Source organism: Mobula birostris, chromosome 22, assembly GCF_030028105.1.
Source record: "Mobula birostris isolate sMobBir1 chromosome 22, sMobBir1.hap1, whole genome shotgun sequence".
Taxonomy (NCBI): Eukaryota; Metazoa; Chordata; class Chondrichthyes; order Myliobatiformes; family Myliobatidae; genus Mobula; species Mobula birostris.
This window is the reverse complement of record NC_092391.1, coordinates 24,137,115-24,158,452: the sequence shown is the minus strand read 5'-3', so window position 1 is coordinate 24,158,452 and position 21,338 is coordinate 24,137,115. Positions and strand designations below refer to the sequence as shown.

Below are 21,338 nucleotides of genomic sequence, written 5' to 3'. Positions count from 1 at the left end.
TGGCTGCTCTGAGAATATGAAAAGATTTCTTCTTTTAACAATAACTTGTTCAGACATTCTTGGCTCTGGAATGCTAATACTCTGCTCTTTGTGTAGATTGCTCTTTTTCAGAAGGAGTTGGACGAGTTAAAGGCTCGCACGGCAAGTGCTAACTTTGTGATTGGCAGCCCAAACGACATGGCTAACCTAAAATTTGATGTAGAGTCATTCAACGATTTCCTGTTGAAGATCAAGGAGACTACAGAGGCAAGTGGAGAGCTGAGCATTTTGGCTACTTTGTCCATAGCGTCACTGCTGGTGCTTGTGCTAATTTGAATTCTGGCCCCCTCAGATGTGAATAAGGAAAAGTAAATCTATTGCTTAATGTAAGCAATAGCATTCCAAGTTTATGGTAAATAATTATCAAGGCATGTGTCCATTCTAAGTTTGTGTTCCTCCCTCTCCCGACACTATCTGACCTATTGAATTAGTCCAAAGCACTCTGTTTTCTTGTCATAACTGTCTTTTTAACAATCTAGATTGATAAATGAAAAGGAATAATTGAATAATATTGGGCAGGTTTCTACTTGGTTCAAAAAGGTGAGAGCAATTAGTGCTGCCAATCTACTACGAACTCCAACTGTGTATCCTGCATCTCCAATGAAAAATCCATTATCTGCAATTGTTAAACATCTGAAAAGAAAACAGAAATTGCTAGAAGTATTTAGTATGTTGGGCTGTATCTATGGAAAGAGTTCCTGTTTCAGATTAAATCTGAGTGTTTTAGTGTTCTCTACTTTTATCCTGAGTCATATGCCCTTTACACCTCAATCATCTTGCCTTGCCCCCTCCCCTTCATTCCTCCATCGCAACCTCAGTCCCCAGCTTATTGTTACAATTGCTGCCTGCAAATTTAACATGTTGTTTGGATATAGACCATTTAGCCCAGCTGGACTATGCTGGTAATATACTATATGAGCCTGCTCTCCATTCCATATGTTTTAACTTGATATGCGAGTCAATCTTTCTGTTCCCTTTTCCCTCCTTGCTGGTGTAATTTTTAGAAATGCTGCAACTGTTGCCTCAGCCATTTTCTATGAGTTGTAAGTTTCACATTCCACCAGTTTGAGCAATTTCTCCTTATTTTCCGATTAGATTTTGAATGGTTCCTTGTTTTGCATTCTACCACAACTGGAACATTCCTCTTAAAAATGGTGTTGCTTTAACACTGACCATTTATGGGCTATTTCACATCACTCTAGAAGTTCCTCCAGGCACTGTGTGTCACTCTTCCAATACACACTTGTGAATTTAATAACGTCATTGCCTTCCTGTCCATAACACCATAACGTACAGGAGCAGAGTTACGCCATTCTGCCCTTTCACTCTGCTCCACCATTGAGTCATAGCTGATTTTATTTTCAAACCTGTTCTCCAGTCTTCTCTCCCCTAACCTTTAACAACTTTACCTATGAATCTCCGCCATAAATACGCCCACTGATGAGGCCTCCATAGTCTTCTGTGGCAACAGACTCCACAGATTCACCACCATTTGGCAGAATCTCATCTCATTTTTAAAAGAACCTTCCTTTTTCCGGAAGCTGTGCTCTCAAACCCTGATGGAAACGTCTTCTCCATGTTCACTCAATCTAATCCTTTCACTATTTGCCAGGTTTCAATGAGATCCACCTTCGTCCTTCCAAACTCCATCAAGTACAGACCCAGAGTTATCAAATGCTCATGACATTATATACTCTGGTCCAAAAGTACAATGTCCTTTCGGGCATTACTAGGAAATGTGGACTTTGGAATGATAATTGGGCATGGGACACTTTGTCCCTCACTGAACTTTGATACTTCCTTTTGATCTCCATCACTCACCAAATTTGCTCCTGATCAACATCATATTCCCCACCTGGTCCTTGTGTGACCCTTAAAGGTTCCCATTCCCCCCCCCACCCCAACCCAAGACCTTAATTGAGTTTACAACTCAGTTCTGGTTGACGCATTTTCTGATAACATGAAATGCCTCTGTTGCAGTAGATTCTAATTCTAACACCTTTGAACTATTCACAATTTTGAAGAGGTGTAGAATCAGTTACAGAATCATGGAATCAGGCCCTCTTGGCCCAGTCTATTCAAGCCGCCTGTATTGCCAAGCAAGCTAATCCCATCTGCTTTCTTTTGGCACAGAGCCCTCTAAACCTTTCCTATCCATGTACTTATCTTCGGAATCTTCTGTTCTTAAAACAACCTGTCGATCATTTTCCCAATAACAATAGTCCCATGATTTCTCCATCTGATCTTTTGGTTTTTTTCTGCTTGAATTCTGCATTCAGTTGTCTGTAAAGCTGATCCTCTTCCATTGAGGAAAGGCAATGCTACCAGTCCAGAAACACCTTGAATATGTTGTTAATTAGCTCTTTCATCTCTTGGTCATTCTCAAAAGAAGAAGTAGACCACATGGCTTATTGATCTTCCCAGCCATTCAATATGATAATGGCTGATCTAGGATGGCCTCACCTTTGTCCTGTGCTGGTTTCCTATAGTCCTGAATTATCTCATCTTTCAAAAATTGATCTACCCTCTCTATAAATAGCTTTCAGAACACTCTGGGGTTGTTGTTCATCAACTTTAGTTCGGTATTTAACATGATCATCGATCAGAGGCTGGTGGGTAAACTGTCCTCAACACCCCGCTCTGTAACTGGATCTTGGACTTCTTAGCAGGAAGACTGCAGTCAGTCCATGTTGGCAGCAACATCTCAAGCTCCATCACACTGCGCACTGTGCCCCCAGGGTTGTGTTAACTCAGCCCGCTGCTGTTCATGCTGCTGACTCACGACTGCACTGCCAGATCCAGCTCAAACTGCATCAAGTTCGCTGGTCATACAATAATGGTAAGCCTCGTCAGCAACAATGATGAATCGGCATATATAGAGGAGGTGTAGAGGCTTGTCAAATGGTATGAGAACAACAACCTGAGTCTCAACGTGAACAAGTCAAACTTCATGAAAGTGCAGGTCAGCCACTCTACATTGCACATCAATTGTTCTGCCGTAGAGAGAGTGAAGAGGACAAAGTTCTTTGGTGTGCACATAATGGATGACCTAACCTGGACCGACAACAAGACCTCATTAGTCAAGAAGGCACAGCAGCATCTACACCTTCTGAGGAGATTGAGGCATGCAAGACTCTTCCCCCCCCCTCCATTCTAACAACTTTCTACAGGAGCATCATCAAGTGTGTTCTGTCTGACTGCATCATTGTGTAGTGCGGAAGCTGCAAGGCATCAGACAGCAAGACCCTGCAGAGGATCAGCAGGGTTTCCCTTCCCACCCTTTGTGACATTTACCATGAGCATTGTATATGAAGGACCTGAAGCATTGTTGAGGATCCCTACCATGCATCTCACAATCTCTGACCTACTACCGCCAGGAAGGAGGTATAGAGGCATCAGAACTAGGATTGGGTAACAGCTTCTTCCCTCAGGCTGTGAGGTTAATAAATGCCCTGCCACCACCAAAATCTTGTCACTCGGACATCTTTGTAGCCACACAACTATGCGCTGCCCTGTGTACATGCTTACACAATATGTCCACTATATTTTTTTTTACTGTGCATGAAATTGTTTGATTTTGGTAGCAGAGTTATTTATATATTCCATTTTGGACATGAATGTGTCTTAATTTCACCTCAGTATAAGAAAACAATATTATTTTCATCCCAAAAGGAAGTTCATAACCTGTGTCCTCCACAGCAAGTGCACAGAAATCACATCATCTACTCTATCCCATTCATTGATTAGAACTGACAGCTGCTGATTACGACTGTTTTGAGACTGCCAGTTATGCACTGAAGGATTGCATCTGCTGCATTTTGTATCCAGTTCATCTTCTGTTACTGTACCCACATTCATTTATCCACCTTCCCCCAGGTGCATCCCTAGTAGTGCTCCCAGATTTTACCCTCTAGGTAGCAGGAGGCCACTCTACTGTCACACTTGGAGGTTCCTGCCCCTCGAGCGACCATACCTGGTGGAACCCAAGGCTTCTGATTTAAAAGAGCTGCTGTGACAGAGCCTGCAGAATTGCTGATGACGCAAGCCAGTGCCTTTTCCGTGGCCTAGTACTGGACCGAAATCCAAGTCGCCCTTTGTAGATAGAGCAGCTGGGAATACAGACCTGTCTGCACCATCTGTGTCAACTCGGCATCAGAGGCAAGACAGTAAAAGTGGTGTTTTACCTTGCACAAAAGATGGTTGCATCAATCAGCCCTGCCCCAGGACATCACTGCACATTTTCTCAAGTCAGTTACCTTGTCAGTAACCTCCCTTCAACTGATAATTGTCCAGCATTCAATGGTAAGATGGTACCAGCAAACAATGCGACCAACCGCAACGCCTGGCAGACAGTTCATGAAACTAGTTCTTTTACTACTACTTTCAAATATGTTTATACTACTAAGCTGCGTGCAATTGGAAACTGTGATTTACATTCGATGCTGTGTTTTTGGACTGATTGAGCAATCTGGTGCTTTGCTATATCTGAGGGAGTTCAGTGAGGTTTGGAACTAAATGTGTGGCCCAGAGTCCTGGAGATAAGACTCGAGCCCATGATCTGCTCCATTGCTTCTCTTCAGTTGAGGCATCGAGAAGGTTGAGGTTGATGAGGACAAGAGTGGAAGACCTGCAGGTGTTTGGCACCCTCTGCCTACATTTGACTGGTCTTCCTCTCCTCGGTAGCTGCTGTCAGAGGAAAGTGCAGGAGTCTCGGGATCCACGTTGTAAGGATTGATTGGAGAGGCTGCGTGGACGTGTTGGAGGACCTTGGAGTTCATGATGCATGTGTTTCTGGGTTCTGGTTACTTTTTTTTTGCTGTTTTTGAGTGGTTGGATTGAGGCGAACAATGCAGTCTGCTGCGCTTCAGTGAAAAATGCTTTTCAACTGTGGCCTGCAGTGGCAAGTGGCATGGCAGTGAACTGAACTAAACTGAATACTATTGGATACCTCGCTCGAGGTTTGATAGTCTGTTGTCTGCTTGCTTTTTGCCATTTGTGCAATTTGTTCTTTTTTGCAAGTTGGATGTTAGATGATTTTTGTACGGGTTCCATGGTATTTCTTTGTTTCGTGGCTGCCTACGGGAGGACGAGTTGTATTCTGTATACATACTTTGGTGATATTAAATGTACTTTGAATGGAACCGAATGTATGAAGTACTTCGTAGTTTGTACATTCAGTTCCATTCACATCTCAGCAAATGAAGCAGGCCACACATACAATTTTCAGGCTTGGAGTGATGGGAGGCAAGTAAGAATCAGATCACGAATTGCCATGCAATGACTATCTCTGACAAGTAAGGCTAACTACCTGCCCTTGACATTCAGTGGCATCAGCACTATCCTGGAATCATCATTGGCCACACACACAAATATCACGACTGCAAGAACAGGTCACAGGCTGATTGTCCTCTTGACACCCTTTATACCAGCTGCAAGGCTCAAATCCGGAGTGAGCTGGAATACTCTCCACTTGTTTGGGTAAGTGCAACATCAATACTTGAGGAGCTCAACGCCTTCTAGGTCAAAGCACTCCATCAACCACCCTGAACAGTTACTTCCTACATCATCATTGCACAGTGTCATCTGCAGCATGCAATGTATTTATTAGGCCAGGTTATTCTGCCTGCAACTCTTCTACTTGCAATGTCTATCTCCAAGAAAGAAAGTGTGGGGAAGCACCACCACCTGCAGGTTTCCTCCAGTTTGCACACCATCCTGATTTTGGAAGTATATCACACATTGGTAAGAATTGAACTGAGGTCACTGGGTCTAAAGTCCTCGATATCCCTACCTAATAGCACTGTGGGAGTATCTTCACCTAGAAGGCCACAACTGTTCAGGAAGTACGCCATTAATTTCCCAATGGCATGAGGAATGGGGAATAAATCCTGGTCCTGAGAATTTTTTTTATATTAAATTCTCTTCAAATGTTATGTTTCATTAAGTTTACATTTGCTTGTTATGTCTCCCCTCTCGGAGACACCTCTTTCTCCCTTATTAAGGAGAGAGAGAGCCTGTGGTATACCTGCAAGTCTGTGTCTTTGCTGTTGCTTTGCTTATGCTTGAGTGCTTGGTGGTGGGTGCCAATGCTTTTTTTGTCGGTGGGCGGAGGGGAGATCATTGCTTGCTGCCACTTACACGTGAGAGGGACTTTGGGGTTCTAACATATGATTGTCATTCATTCTTTGGGGGCACTCCTTTGTTTTTCATGGATGGTTGAGAATAAAAAGCATTTCAGGATGGATATTGTATACATTTCTCTGATATTAAATGTACCTTTGAAAATTTTTAAATACCAGAGAATAAAGTGTTGTACTACTTGAACTCTATATCAGATAATCTCCTCATCACAGGCATCAGTCCAGTGAACTATTTTGTCTTGTCTCTTCTGTGGCCAAAATGTATTCTTTCTTGGTAAGCAGACAAACACTATTCTCCAAACAGCAGGAAAACCACCTCATTCTTGTGATTCAGGCCTTGGCAAACAATATACAAAGCTTTAATACATAGTTACTCTGGCTGTTAACTTTTGTATTAAAAAAAATCCTGTAAATGATTTCATACTTCATTATATTCTGCCGTTACCTTGCCCACTCACTTCATCTATGTTCTCTTAATTTCTTGCTGTTTCTTTAGCTATATGATACTTGATCTTCTTGTGCAAGTGCAAATTTGTAAATAATAATTTCCTGTTTCAAGCTTGATAACACTTCCATCTCCATTATATTTCTTTTTTTTTAAATTTTATTTTTACTTGGATAAGGAATTCACAAATATCATGTACTTTTTTCACACATATAACCTTTTCCATTTTTTTATATGTATAAAACTACAATTATTTATACATTCTTAAGTACACATTGAGATGATATAAAAGGAAAATAAACATTTAAATAGATAATTATGTACTGTGGTAAATCTAACCTATTAGGCTAAGTAATGAAATTAGTTGTTAAGAAAAATGGTAATAATAGTTTCCACACAACCCTTCTGGACCATTTCCACTGGTCCAAAATGTTGTATACAAGCCTATATACCAACCATTGTAGGTGTTTATATCCTAATTTGTTCATGCTTGCTCCTGCCCGCAGACATAATTATCCAATCCCTATGTACTTATTTACTTAATTTTTTCATTTTTTTTTATCCCTTTCCCAAATCTTTCCCTTTACTTGTGTTAATTCTCTATTTTCCAAAAAAAAAACAAAAAAAAACCAAACATTTAGACTAGGGGTGCTTACGTTAGCAATATTACTGTGTTGATGAGGAGAGCAATATAAATCATTAGGAGAGTCATCTAAAGTCTGCTCACATTGGAGTTATATATTCAATCCATTTATTCCAGATTTGATAAAATTTTTCTTTTTGAGTTCTCAGGGAGTAAGTCAACTTTTCCATTTTAAATATTTCCAAGATAATTTCGTACCAATCTTCTAATGTAGGTGGTATTGGATTTAGCCATTTTCTAGTGATTGATTTCTTACTTGCCACTAAGAGGGCCTGCAGCAACTTTATATCTTCCTTCTGTTCAAGGAACAATACATGCCCCAAATAGAGCGTCTCAAAGTTCAGAGGTATCTGGGACCTAAGTACCTTAACTAATGTTCTATGAATACCTTCCCAAAATAGACTTAATTTAGGGCAATCCCAGAAAATATGAAAATGATTTGCCTCCTTGGAGCCGCACCTTCTCCAACACATCACATTTGTATCTTTATATTTTTCCTGATATGGGGTCTTGAAGTATCTTATAATGTTTTTACAACAATGTTCTCTCCAAGTCAAAGGATTAGTCGAGGACCATTGAAAGCTGCAGATTTTCCCCCAAACCTCCTCTGAAAGTACCAACCCCACTTCTTTCTCCCAATTCTGTTTAATATACAGTGTATTTACATTTTTAGCATGGGAGAGTGCATTATATAGGCGAGAAACTGATTTACTAGGTATTGAACTGCAAGCCGAATTCAGAATCTTGAAAAATTCTAATTCTACTGTTGATAGGTCTGTATATCTACAACTCTGGTTAACATAGTTTCGTATTTGAAGGTACCTAAAAAAAGTCATTATGTTCTAGGCCATGTTTGTCCTGCAGGATTTGGAAACTTTGTAATACTCTTTTATCTATAAATGAGAGGTAGGTTGTAAGACCTTTCTTTATCCATAGCTCAAATCTTTTATCTCCTCTGTTGGGAAGGAATTCGGTATCATATGCACACCATCTAAAGAGTTTTAACATGTTGTTAATTTCACATGAATTAACCACCTTCTGCCATACTTTTAATGTAAGATTTATCCAAGCGTTATTAAATTTTTCCAACTGGGCCATCAATCCTTTGTCAGCTATTGAGACCTGAAGAGGAAAACTGTCAACTAATCCAAATTCTATTTCCTTCCATCTAGCCTTATATTCCCTATTACACCAATAATAGAGGGGTGATCTGTGAGGCATAAAAATAATTTCTCAGGCAAGGAAGAACCATACCTCCTCTTTCCTTCCCTAACTGTAAGGTGTTATATCGAATTCTAGGTTTCCTTCCTTGCCAAATGAAGCGGGAAATCCATTTGTTCCATTCCCTGAATTGATTATCATCCACCTCCACCGGTAAAGTACGGAGAAGATACAATAACCGAGGAAGAATATTCATTTTTATAGTATTTATCCTTGAATTTAAACTTAAAAAGGGGATAAGATTCCATCTATGCATATCTGCTTTTATCTCTGAGATTAATGGCCCATAATTTACCTGTGACAGTGTTGAAAGGTCCTTCGGCAGGATTATTCCTAAATATTTTAATGATTTAGCTTCCCACTTAAGATCGTATGTACCCTGCAATTTTTTGGATGGTGTATAATTTAGGGACATAACCTGCGTTTTCTTTACATTTATTTTATAACCTGATATTTTCCCAAAGTCATCCAACAGTGTAAACAATCCTATAAATGATTTTTCTGGTTCACTCAGATAGACCAAAACATCATCTGCGAATAACACCACTTTCTGTTCAATCCCTGCCACCTTGATACCTTTTACGATTTCGCTCTGTCTTATTAGTTGGGCAAGTGGTTCAATATATGGTGCAAAAAGGAGAGGAGAAATTGGGCATCCCTGTCTAGTGCCTCTCTCTAAGATGAAGGAGTCAGAGAGGTCCCCATTTATCTTAATTCGGGCTGTAGGGCTGTCATATAGAGTCTGAATTACTTTAATAAACCTTTCTTGAAAGCCGAATCTTCCTAACACTCTGTATAGGAATGCCCAACTAACCGAATCAAAAGCTTTCTCAGCGTCCAATCCTACTACCATTGTCTCTGTCTCGTTCTTATTAACCTGTTCTAATATGTGCAGAGTTCTCCTTATGTTGTCCTGTGTTTGTCTTTGTTGAATAAATCCAGTCTGGTCTAAGTGGATTAGGCCAGGTAAAAGCTTTTCCAATCTGCGCGCTAATATAGATGTAAATAGTTTGTAATCTAAATTAAGAACACTAATTGGCTGATAATTGCCACGTTCTAGTTTATCTTTACCCTCTTTAGGAATAACTGAAATAATCGCTTCTCTCCAGGAAGGTGGAGTTTCTCCTCTCTGCAAGATCCAATTAAAGGTGTTAAGTAGTAATGGGGCTAACTGTGTCTTCAGGGACTTGTACCACTCTGAGGTAAACCCATCAGAACCCGGGGACTTTCCAGCCTTTAACCTAGAGATGGCCACGTTCAGTTCTTTGACAGTTACTAGTTCTAATAAACTTTCATTTTGTAAATCTGTAAATTTAGGTAGATCTAAAAAATTCAATACACTGTCTATATAGGGCTCATTGGGGGCCTGGGGTTGGGAGTACAGCTCTCGATAATATGTTTCAAAACTCTCTTGAATTTTCCCTATTGTACTCTCCACAAGCTTTGTCTTTGGATTCTTTATTTTATGAATTGTATTGTCTGCTTGTTGTTTTCGTAATTTATATGCTAATAATCTAGCTGATTTACCTCCTACTTCATAATTCTTTTGTCTCAGGTAAAGAAAATTTCTTTGAGTTTCCAACGTATAAATATCGTCAATTTCACTTTGCAATTTCCTAATTTCCTGTTTTCGATTTGAATTACTTTTGTTGCTATCTACAACTTGAAGTTGTTTTAATTTTCCTTGAAGGTCTGCTAATTTTTGTGCATTGATTTTTTTCATGTGAGTAGTAATGGAAATAATTTTCCCTCTCAGTACAGCTTTCAATGTATCCCATAAAATCACTGGTGATGTTTCTCCCGTGTCATTAAGGTCTAGATATTCTTTGATTTCTCCCCTTAATCTCTCCATTACTTTCGGGTTATTGAGTATATGTGAGTTTAGCCTCCATAGTGTTTTCCTCATTTTCCTTTCCAGGATTAGAGACATAGAGACTGAGCTATGATCTGACAGATCAATTGTTGCAATATTACAGTTTTTTACCCTGAGTCTATCTGTATTAAAGATAAAGAAATAGTCTATCCTTGAATAGGCTGAATGAGGGAAAGAGTAATATGTATAATCTTTACTAGTAGGGTGTAATTCCCTCCAGACATCTATAATTCCCAACTCCTCCATCAATGAATTCACTTTGAGTCAGAGGTTTATTCTGAGTAACTATTCTTGAAGAATCTAATATAGGATTTAATCTAATATTAAAATCCCCTCCACAAATTACTACCCCTTGAGAACTGACCATTAGGTCAAAAATGTGTCTATAAAATGACCATTCACAACCTGGAGGAGCATAAACATTCAGCAATGTTATTTCCGTACCTTCTATTCTTCCTGTGATTTTTACAAACTGTCCTTCTTTGTCTCTAGTCTCTGAAGTATGTTCATAATTAAGAGTACTTGATATTAAAGTAGCTACCCCTTTTTTGTGACTCAATTTATATGATGAATAAAATACATGCTTAAAGCCCATTCTTTTTAATTTTCCATGTTCAGATTGGCTCACATGTGTTTCCTGGAGGAAAGCTATTTGTGCCCTCTCTTTTTTCAATTTAGACATAATCTTATTTCTTTTAATTGGATTCAAAATCCCATTAACATTATAGGAAATTATTTTTACCAATTCAGTTTGCATTTTTCTCTAGTAGAAAAAAAAACACTCTCCTTTTCTAACCAAACAGTAAGCAATCCCTTCTCAACAGTAAACCAAGACATATAACCACACCCTAGACATTTTTGAACGTGTAACGTTTGAAAATTTTTCCCGACTTCCCACAGTGAGGCCTGAGCACCGACCCGCCTCAGTTCAGAGGGATAACCTCTATCTTCACCCTGTATTAGAGAGCCCTCAGCAGTTTGAATAATCATAGAGAATTTTCTCCTATTTATGTCTCGACCAAATTGCTATCATTCAAGTTATTCCGCCTAGTTTATTTTCAGTTACCAGTTTTCATTTTACTTTTAAGTCCGATTTACTCTTTTCACTCATTTCTCTTAATTAATCTGTATTCTCTGTACATTCGCGTCTGAATATTTGCAGCTTTTCCTTGTAGTTTGACACTCTGGTTCGAGTGGAGCGTCCTCGCCCCACTGACTGCCACGACTTCTGCCGAATCCTCTCCAGTAGCGACTCCGGTTGGGTGGTAACTTTAATAGGTAGTTCCCGGTCCGCCAGGTCCAATGTTGCCTCCTCCACCGTAGCGTAAGTTTTTGTCCCTTCGTCATAAAAGACTCTCAGCCGAGCTGGATACAGGGTCTGGAATCTGATGTTGTTTTCCTTCAGGACTCTCCGTGTTTCCGTATATTCCTTCCATCTGGCAAGAATCCCCGGTGCGTAGTCGTGGTCTAAACTGATTTTACAGTTGTTTCACATGAAACCTTTATTTTGCCATGCCCTTTTAAGCACCTCTTCCTTCGTTCTGTAGCTGAGAAATCTGACCAGAATCGATCTGGGCTGGGCGCCTGCCGGGGGCTGTGGTGTCAACGCGCGGTGAGCCCTTTCTATCTGTAGGTCTTTTGCAGCCGGTATATCAAGGTTCTCTCTAAGCAGCTTCTCCACGAAAGGAATCATCAATCCGGGTTTACCTTCAGTTCCTTCGGGAACTCCGTAGATCCTCACATTTTCCCTTCTCGAGCGGCCTTCTTGACCTATTAGTTTCCACTGGAGCTGGTCTTGTAGCTTCAGCATTTCTGCTATCACCTCCTCTGTGTTTTGTAGCTTCTCTTCAATTCCAACTATCCTCGCTTCGGCTTCATCTATCCGCGAGTTAGTTTTTACTATTTCTCCTTTAATATCTTCCAGCTGTTTGCTGTTATCTTCTTGGAATTCGCGAATCTCTCCGAGAATCAAAGACAGAATCACCGATTCCCCCTCATTATCTCCGTCCTGGCTTGCCGTGGGGGAGCTAGGCCCGTCGCCTTTCTGCATCTCTTTATGTTTATCAGCCTTCGGAGTGGACTTTTTAATCTTGTCCTTAGACATCATCCCTGCCGCTTTTATTAATATAGTTATGCAATATTAAGTATTTGTCTAAATTTGATCTTGGGGCAGTTTACCTTGTTTTTTGTCGAGAGACATTTTCCTTACGCCGCCATTCCCTTGATGACCCGGAAGTCCCCCTCCATTATATTTCTAATGTATAGAAATCTAAGTGGTGAATTGGGGTTCCATTAGTGGATGGAGCTGCTGGAGAATGGAAACCTAGTAAAATTCAGAGTATTGAGCGTGATTATGAAACAGCAATGAGAAATCACCCTTAGTTAATGGAATTTCTGCTTTCTGATTTGAGCACAAGAATACACTGAGGTAGATGAATTTCTGTGACCTCTCAAATCCTTGGTCTGGAGACCTTGGAGAATTTCTGGTGAAGTGACCATGTTTTATGAATCTTGGAAGAAGTGAAGTAATGATCTGTCCAAAATCGTACCTCAATTTCATGGTATAACTGAAGAGGCACAGATTTTGAGTTATATTTTCTCGAATTTCTAAAGCTAGGGCTAATCTAAGGGAAGTTCTTGAATTATTAAGCACGTCCAAGAGAGGAGACAGCCTCTACTTCTACTGCATGGACAGTAGGATTAGAAACTTCAACATTATGTTAAATCAAAGGTCTAAAGCAGATCACAGATCAGACACACATTCACAGAATGTGGAACAGGTGGTTGAGGAAGGAGAGGCTAAAAGAATTGCTTCTATTCTTGGCTTTCTACAACTGAGTAGGAGAGAAGAAGTCTTGGATCTGCGCCAAGCACTGTGTTTCTGCCCTCCGTGGTGTAATCCTTGTATTGCCAAGGGTGATTCTGTTAATTCCTTGTCTGTTTTACACATTGGTACTAAGGAAATTTTTCAAGGAATATCATCACAGAGCAAATGCAGAATGACATTTGTCAAGAGAATTGTTACGGAGGTTTGATCCTCAGACTTGAGCAGAACATAGAACATTATAGCACAGTAAGGCCCTTGGACCCACAGTGTTGAGCCAACCTTTTAACCTACTCCAAGATTAATCTAACACATCCCTCCATTTTGCTTTCATCCATGTGCCTACCTAAGAGTCTCTTAAATGCCCCTAATGTATCTGCCTCTATCATCACCCCAGCAGCGTGTTCCGTGCACTTACCACTCTGCTTAAAAAAAACGTCTAGCATCCCCCCGATACTTTCATCCAATAACCTTACACCCTTTCGTGTTAGCCTTTTGGAAAAAGGTGCTGCCTGCTTACACTATCATTGTCTCTTATCAGCATAACATCATCATTGACCTGGTGCCTTTGCTAAGAAAATCTAAGCCCAGAAAGTATTCCTTAAAAGGTTTAAATGTTACGATATAATTCTCTGGCTTGTCCATCATTTTGCTGGAGAATTATTTCTTCTCAGAATAAATTTCTTGATTGGCTGTGTTTTTTGTTGATGAATTTGTATTTATTTTGTTCTACCTCTTTTCCACCACTTCCACTTCAATAGTCCTTGCATGGAGATATGGGCACCCTGAAAACTGAGATGCTGGAAGGATTTGCTGCTGTGGAAGATGCAACTGCACAAAATCAGCGACGCATGGACAAGAATTACCTTCAGCTTCTTCGCCGAAAACCACTTGATCCAAAGAGTGTAACTCAACTTAATGTATGTCACTGTTTGATTTTGCTAACATTGGCGAAGTATATCATTCAGTTAGGTCATCAAGGCAAATCCCATGGTTTCTCATCAGGTTTCAACTTGGTAATAGAATTTATTTATTATAAACTGGAAGGGAAATGAGTATGTATATAAAATGGAGAAATTGCTGTCATTGACATGGTGCCTTTGCTGGGAGAATCTGTCCCCAGAAAGTATTTCCTTGTAAGTTTAAATGTTAGGAAGATGTAATTGTTCGGCTAGTCTTTTATTTTGCTAGATAATTACTTCTCCCCAGTGTCAGGAAAACATCATCTGTGGTGGCTTGTAATCTTTGATTGTGAATGTATCACACGTAGTTTTTGAGGTAATTTAGCCAATAAGTTTCTAAGGCAATTAGAATGAAGGTCTGACCTACATCGTGGAACATGTATTTCCTTTGTGGATTAAGCAACCTAAAATGCTTCAGAATCTGTACTGCGGCTTGACTGATCACCAAGTAAAGCTATTCCTAATTTGTAGATGGTGGCTACTACTCTGGCTGCACCTGAATTAAGATTTGGAACTGGTATCTAGTTCTGGTGTGAGAAGGCACCATCCCCTGTTAATTACTCCTTTTCCCATTTGTAAGTTATGGTACGGTCTCATGGACTGACATTTTCTTGGTTCCACCTTTGACCCAGCCTTGATGGTTTAATACAGTCATAAGGAATTGTTCCTTTACTGCATGTTGCCAAATTGAGTTTGTGAATTAGATCTCTATGATGGAAGAAAACAAAAACTGCACTTTTTTTCCATTATGTTATTCTTAATGTATATTAGTGATTTGGATCTAATTGTGAAGGGGCTAAGGGCCAAATTGCCAAAGCCGTAAAACTTGGTGGTATATTGAACCATGTGGAGGATAGTGATGCACTTCAAGGAGACTGGTGAAAAGTACAGATTAGTGCCAGATGATGGATGACTGAGAAAAGGTAATATAATATTTAAATGCTCTGTTGTAAAAGGGGCAAAAGAACAGAGATCTGAGGGTATGGTGCATTCATAAATTGTCGAAAATGGCAAGTGATGAAAGTCATTGAAAGATTATGCTATATCTTGGATATTGTCTGGAGTATAAGTTCAAGCAAGTTGTGATGGACTTTTGCAGGAGTATTGTGTCCATGTGAACCCCCCCCCCCCCCAAACTTTGGAAAAGATATGAAGGTGTAAATGCAGAAAATATTTGCTAAAAGACTTCAAGACAGAGGAACTTCAGAATGAAGCAGCTGGAATTGTTCTACTTCAAACAGAAGATTGCAAGGGATTTTAATAGTGGTATTTAAAATTATAAAGACATTAGAGAGGAGAAAAGAGAGAAAGAAAAAGATGGTGCAAGAGCTTCAGCACATAGCCTGAAAATGACTGGAAAAGGAACCCAATGTGATGTGAGGAAAACAACAGTGTCTGGATGGCACTAGCAGAGATGGTAAAGGTTATGGTATGGGGTCATACAGCATGGAAACAGACCCTTTGGCTTGGTGATTCTGCACTGACCATCTTGGCCAATTAGCCCATTTCATTCTTCTTACATTCCTGTCATCCCCTAACCCACCATCGCACCTCCCTTTAATTCTGTTACTCACCTCCACAGTAGGGGTAATTTACACTGGCCAGCTTACCTACTATCTCGCACATCTTTGAGATACTGGAGGAAATGGGAGAACCTAGCAGAAACCCATGTGGTCACTGTGTAAATTCTACATAAAGAACTGTTGGTAATGACTGAACACAGGTCACTGAAGCTGCAAGACAGCAGTCCTGCTAGTTGCACCTCTGTGCCATAGAAATGGGAGCAGATTCAATTGAAGGAGTTGACTGAATACCTGAAAGCAAAAAAAAGATTGAGGGCTCCTGGGAGAAGGTCAGAAGGGTGGGGTTAGCTGATTTGCTGTTACATAGAGCTGAGCTAGAATGGGCATGGCACCCTCTATACTGTAAACATTCTGAAGTGGGGTTCTATTCTTAGCCTCACTCCAAATGGTTGGAGACTTTTTCATTGATTTGCCTCACTGCTTACCTGGACTCTAGCAACTTGCACAATACGAGGCTCTCCATTCCTTTGAATTTTAAACATATAAAATGCTCAGCCTTAGAAATCCAAAGTCAATTCTTGCATACTATACTTGAACCACTATTCTGCAGATTTTGAAGTAAAAAAAAATCTCAGGTGCTTGTTGCTGAAAGATTGGCATTTATATTACCTGTGCATAGTTGTCGTGTGAAGGAGGTAGTGAGTGGCTGTGTTATTGAGCTAATGTACCAGGTTTGGTGCAATTGAATGTCTTGGCAGAACAGTTAAGGACTTCATAGGTGTAGGGCCCTAGAGTTTTCTCTGGTATATTGGGAAAAGGATGGCAGATACCATTCTTTTTAATTTCTAGTTTGTTTTCAGGTAAACTAAGATTATGGGAGCAATTGTAGTGGGGTTTGAATGTGCAGACTCTGACCAGTTAGGCCCCTTTGGATTAGCAATTCAATAATGTACCATTAATAATTATGTTTTGTTCCCATAAAAGTAAACCTTTGCTTATCTCATCAAAGTCTTTACATCATTGACAAAGAGCAATCTCAGTGTTGTACAGAATACAAGTAAAGAGTTGAGACAAGACAAGCAATGAGTAAATATTTAGGTTGACTCCAGACCATAAATTCAATATATTGATACCTAAATGTTCCTGTTCCATTGAACTTCAGAGGAATCTTCCTGTGTCCAGTCAGAATGCAAAAATAAAGTAGCCCGGTCATTTGCACAGGAAAGGGAATCCAGTGATATGTGAAAGTAATTTAGCTGTTAGCTCTTTTATACTTACCAAGCACTTTTTCTTGCTCTATGAATATGATTGGAGAAAAATATTAAAATAATCTTGATGACCCTTCTGATTTGTAGGAAATACGCTATCTGCATCAATACGTGAAGTTTGCAGTACAAAGCGTTAATAATATGCTGGATTTGGAATGGGAGAAATACCAGGAAAAGAACAAGAAACACAAGTAAGGGGGTTTAATGTTACCTTTGAAATCTGCTTCAGTTTCATAATCATTTTTGGCTATGGTTCAGGGTCAGGCAGTTTTCAAATCTGCACTCCAGAGACTTTAATATTCTGCACTGTTGGAGATGCAACCGTTTTTTTTACATGATTTCAAAATTAGGGCCCTGCCTGTTCCCTTTGGGGAAAGTAACGATCAGGACGAGAAGACTTACTTTATTGGGGGTGGGATGTGAGGAGAATGATTACTTAATCATCCCGTTGGTGTTTGAGCACGAATTGCCAACTGCATTTCCTGTCCTAAAACAGCAAATACATATTGTAATTGCTGGTTAGGAGTCAAGGCAATGTGTCGTGTACTAAGGTAAATAGTTATATGAATACAACTATCCTCAAATCAGGAGAGAACCAGACACTCTTAGCAAGATCCTGCTATTTGGCTTTTTAAGTTTACTATTTCCCATTTGTGTAGCATTTTGTGCTGCATGATTGGAAATGCCATGTCCTTGCTATTGGATACTAGTATGATAAGAAGATTGGAGAAGGGGAGATGTCAGAATGTCGCAACACATCTTTGCATAAATCCTCTTCAAGGCGGTTACTGACAGCTTTTTTTTTGCTGCTGCTGATGTCCCCATCCAAATTTTAATGGTGCCAGTGATTTGTGCTCTAATTCTAGGAACAAGTCAGCTAACCAAAGAAGTAGAGCACTGGAGGAAACATGTGTGTAACTGAAAGCTAAGCAGTATAACACCTTGATTATAAAGGTGTCTGGTCTCTTCAGTTCTGGGGTCCCAGGCTGAAAGCCTGTGTTAAACCTTCTCAGTGCCTTGCCATCCTTTTGAAAACATGAAATCAGAACTATGCACATTACTGTGTGTGGTCTCATTATACAAAGTTTGCCGATTTTCTTCTTCGTATATCAGCTTTTGTGGGTTCTACTTTACTGTTGTCTAAACTTGGACTCTTTCCTTCCAGGCACTTGCTTCTACCAGAGAGGGAAGTACTGTTTAATGCATTGGCAAGTCATCACGAGGTTATTAACCAGCAGGATAAGAAGATAAATGAATTGATAAACAGCCTGCAGAATCTCCGTTTATATAATCAGACCTCCAAGTGGTGTGTGCCCAATGACAAATGTCTGAGTGACCAATGGTATGTTTCAATATGTTCTTGTCAGGAATAAGATTCTCTGTGTTGCATTAATTTTTCACTTGTGACTTGGACAATTGTGCAGTTATCTCTGATTGTGAGAGATAGAGGTTCCAGCTCCACTCCAGACCGTATACGTTGGGCTAGTCTAATGAAATCCTGAGGTTGTGTTTACACCATCAGAGATGAGATGTTAGAGATTCTGTCTGTCTGCTTAGGATTTCACAAAAATCATATAATCCTATTTAGAGGAAGGGAAGGGTAGTCTGGTCATTATCTTGTTCTTGTTTGTGAGACTTTAGTAGACACAATTGAAATTAAGTTTTCCCTACCATTACACCTTTGAAAATATCTCGAGCTGTAAAGCATTGAGATCATTATATAAACCAAAAATGAAATCAGAAACTGCTGGAAAGAGTAGGTCAGGGAACATCTGTGGAAAGAGAAATGAGAGTTAATATCTCAGCTTAAAGGACTTTATGAAAAACACATTGCCAAGGAGTATTTGACCTGAAGCTTTAATTCGGGTTCTCTTTCCACAGCTGCTACCTGACCTGTTTGGTGTTTATAGCATTTATTGCTCTTCTGTCAGATTTCCAGCATCTGCACTTTCTACCTTTTTTTGTATTTGTATAATAGATAATAAGAGTTGTAGAAGCTCATTTATAAATCAACCTTCACAATGTATGCCCTCCTAAAAGAAGTTAACCAGCCATGATAGTATCTGGATTTTGTTTTGCACGATGTGCTGAACACTTCCTTTTTGGCACTTGAGGGGATGGTTAGGGCTTGCCTGGAGTTTTGTTTTTCTATGAATGGTTTTTGAATTTCCATCTGCAAGTGGTATGCCTACTGAAAGAGTTCTGAAACTTTCTTATAAATTGATTAATGGAGCATTGAGGAAGGATGAATTCTCCTAACCTTGAGCTGATAAATGGAAGTTATTTTTCTTAACCTGCAATATTGTTTGACCCATCAACCTCTCGACTTTATTCAGTTTCAGCAGTGCTGTGTTTTTAAAAGTGTAGATTTTATTATCCTTGACAACAGTTGTCAAGATACTTATGTCTTCCAGCTTATAAACCTGATTGGAACGAGGTGATGCTCTTCAAGTTATTTTTGTAGGTGGATTGCTGACTCAAGGAAAGTATTGGTAACTTGGCGCAGTTCCTGTTGTTGCAGAATTGCATTGCATGGATATTGATGACTAGATGAAGTTTGGCTTCGGAGTTGATGTATTTAATATGGTATTAAATTTAAGAGGTATGAGATTCCCCTATCACAATGGATCTTTAAGAATATTGTAAATGCTCTTTGGCAGTCCTGGGATAGATAAAAAACTGGTTATGTCCAGAAAATATTTGTGCAGGCGATACTACTTGAGTCACTGTGTCACTGCAGTCTTGAAAGCGTTTACAAGTTTGTCTTCCTCATCAAAATATGAATCATTAATAAATTTGCGTTCCATCTAGTATACATTCATTGTGCTCTTTTCCTTCAGCTGGAATACAGAACTGGAGATGCTTCGCAATGTTCTGGTGAAAACTACTTTGGATTCTGCACCAAAGCTAACTCCAAGTAGCCCTGGTAAATCGTGTGTTTTTCCTGATTTATTTGTGGTGATGGTGATTATATATTTGAAGAGAACTTTTAAGTATTTATTTGTACAACATCACAAACACTGTACCTGCTTTCATATCATAGGCAAGATCTTTAAGGATCTGATTTTATCATTAACACACCCATTTTGGATGATCTTGGGATCTCCATGCTGATTAAGCTGATCTGTGCTAGTATCATGTAATGCTCCTCTCTGCAAAGAATGGGCAAAGCTGAGGCAGATATTGGGAAGAGTTGGATGGACACACTTGACCTGTACGCCTGCTGCAGATCACAATACTTGTGCACGGACAGGTCTTGTAGTGTAAAGAAAGAAATTTGCTTTTGCTATACCCTTAAGTCATTAGGGTTTTGCACTTGACAGCCAGTGAAATACTTATAAACTGTTTAGCTATAAGGGCCATGTTGCACATGGAATAGAATGGAAACTGTGTACATTTGAATCACTGAACAGGATGGGAAGGAATTACCGTACTTCATTAGACATCAATGAACTCAGTTCTCTACTGCACTTGGCTGTTGGTGCATTGAGGTATTGTGTCTGCAGAAGGAAGGGGGTTTGAATGCAGGGATTGCAAGGGACACAATTTTCTTCCAGGTATTGCACATGCAATGGACGTTAGATGTGACAATAATAAACCAATTACCAATATGGTCTGAATAAATGGTTGTAGGCTCCAGACTCAATCCAGAGATTTAGGCATAAAAGTTAGATTCGTATTTCAGTGAAGGTAATGTTCATTAGAAGAAATAAAGCTCTGCTTTGGCATTTTGGATCACATAACAATATATGACTAATAATTAGGTTGTGTTAACAACAGGATAATGACATCTCTCTACTTACTAGTGGAACTTCACTGAATATTCTTTGGTGTCCAGTGCCTCAGTTAACATGCAGAAGGTTGCAATTGAACTTGTAGAATTTTCAATTAATCTTTACAGTTTGACCAAAAAAGTTGCTTGAGCTATGGAAAGATGGGAGAGAAAGATGCTGACCAAGAAGTATGATTGAAGAGTTTGGATTTGAAGAGCAAAGTTGGGGAGCAGGCTGCTGGAGAGAAAAATGCTGATCTTTAAAGCTGAATCATTATAGCTGAACGTTGAGGAATAGGGTGAGATTAAGGGGGAGAATCTAAAGAGAGTCAGTGTTTGAAGAATGAAGGATGTGTTCAGAAGCAGAACATTGATGGAGAATGTCTACCTAGCAAATAGCAACATCATGAAGGCTGCACCAAATGAACTTAGCCTGTGTTTAAAAACTTCGCTGCAGCTGCTTTGCTCTTGTTAGTTTTACTACCCTTGTGCATGGACAGGTCATTAGGGTTTTGCAGTCAGAGAAGTGCTTATAAACTTGTTTAGATATAAGGGCCATATTGCACATGGAATAGGTTTTCAAAAGCAGCAATAAAAAGAACCAAATACTGAAAGTATCAATAGCCAC

The 21,338-nt window shown here is 39.6% G+C and overlaps 1 protein-coding gene across 2 annotated transcripts in view; it reads left to right on the top strand.

The window, feature by feature from the left end:
* Positions 1-21,338, top strand: part of nup214 (nucleoporin 214) — a 124,745-nt gene that overhangs the window by 43,919 nt on the left and 59,488 nt on the right. For both annotated transcript variants that reach the window (XM_072240327.1, XM_072240326.1), the window contains exons 16-20: positions 97-246; positions 13,947-14,105; positions 17,026-17,129; positions 18,104-18,280; positions 19,779-19,864. In XM_072240327.1, coding sequence (XP_072096428.1) covers positions 97-246; positions 13,947-14,105; positions 17,026-17,129; positions 18,104-18,280; positions 19,779-19,864 — 676 coding nt within the window. The remainder of the gene's footprint in view (positions 1-96; positions 247-13,946; positions 14,106-17,025; positions 17,130-18,103; positions 18,281-19,778; positions 19,865-21,338) is intronic.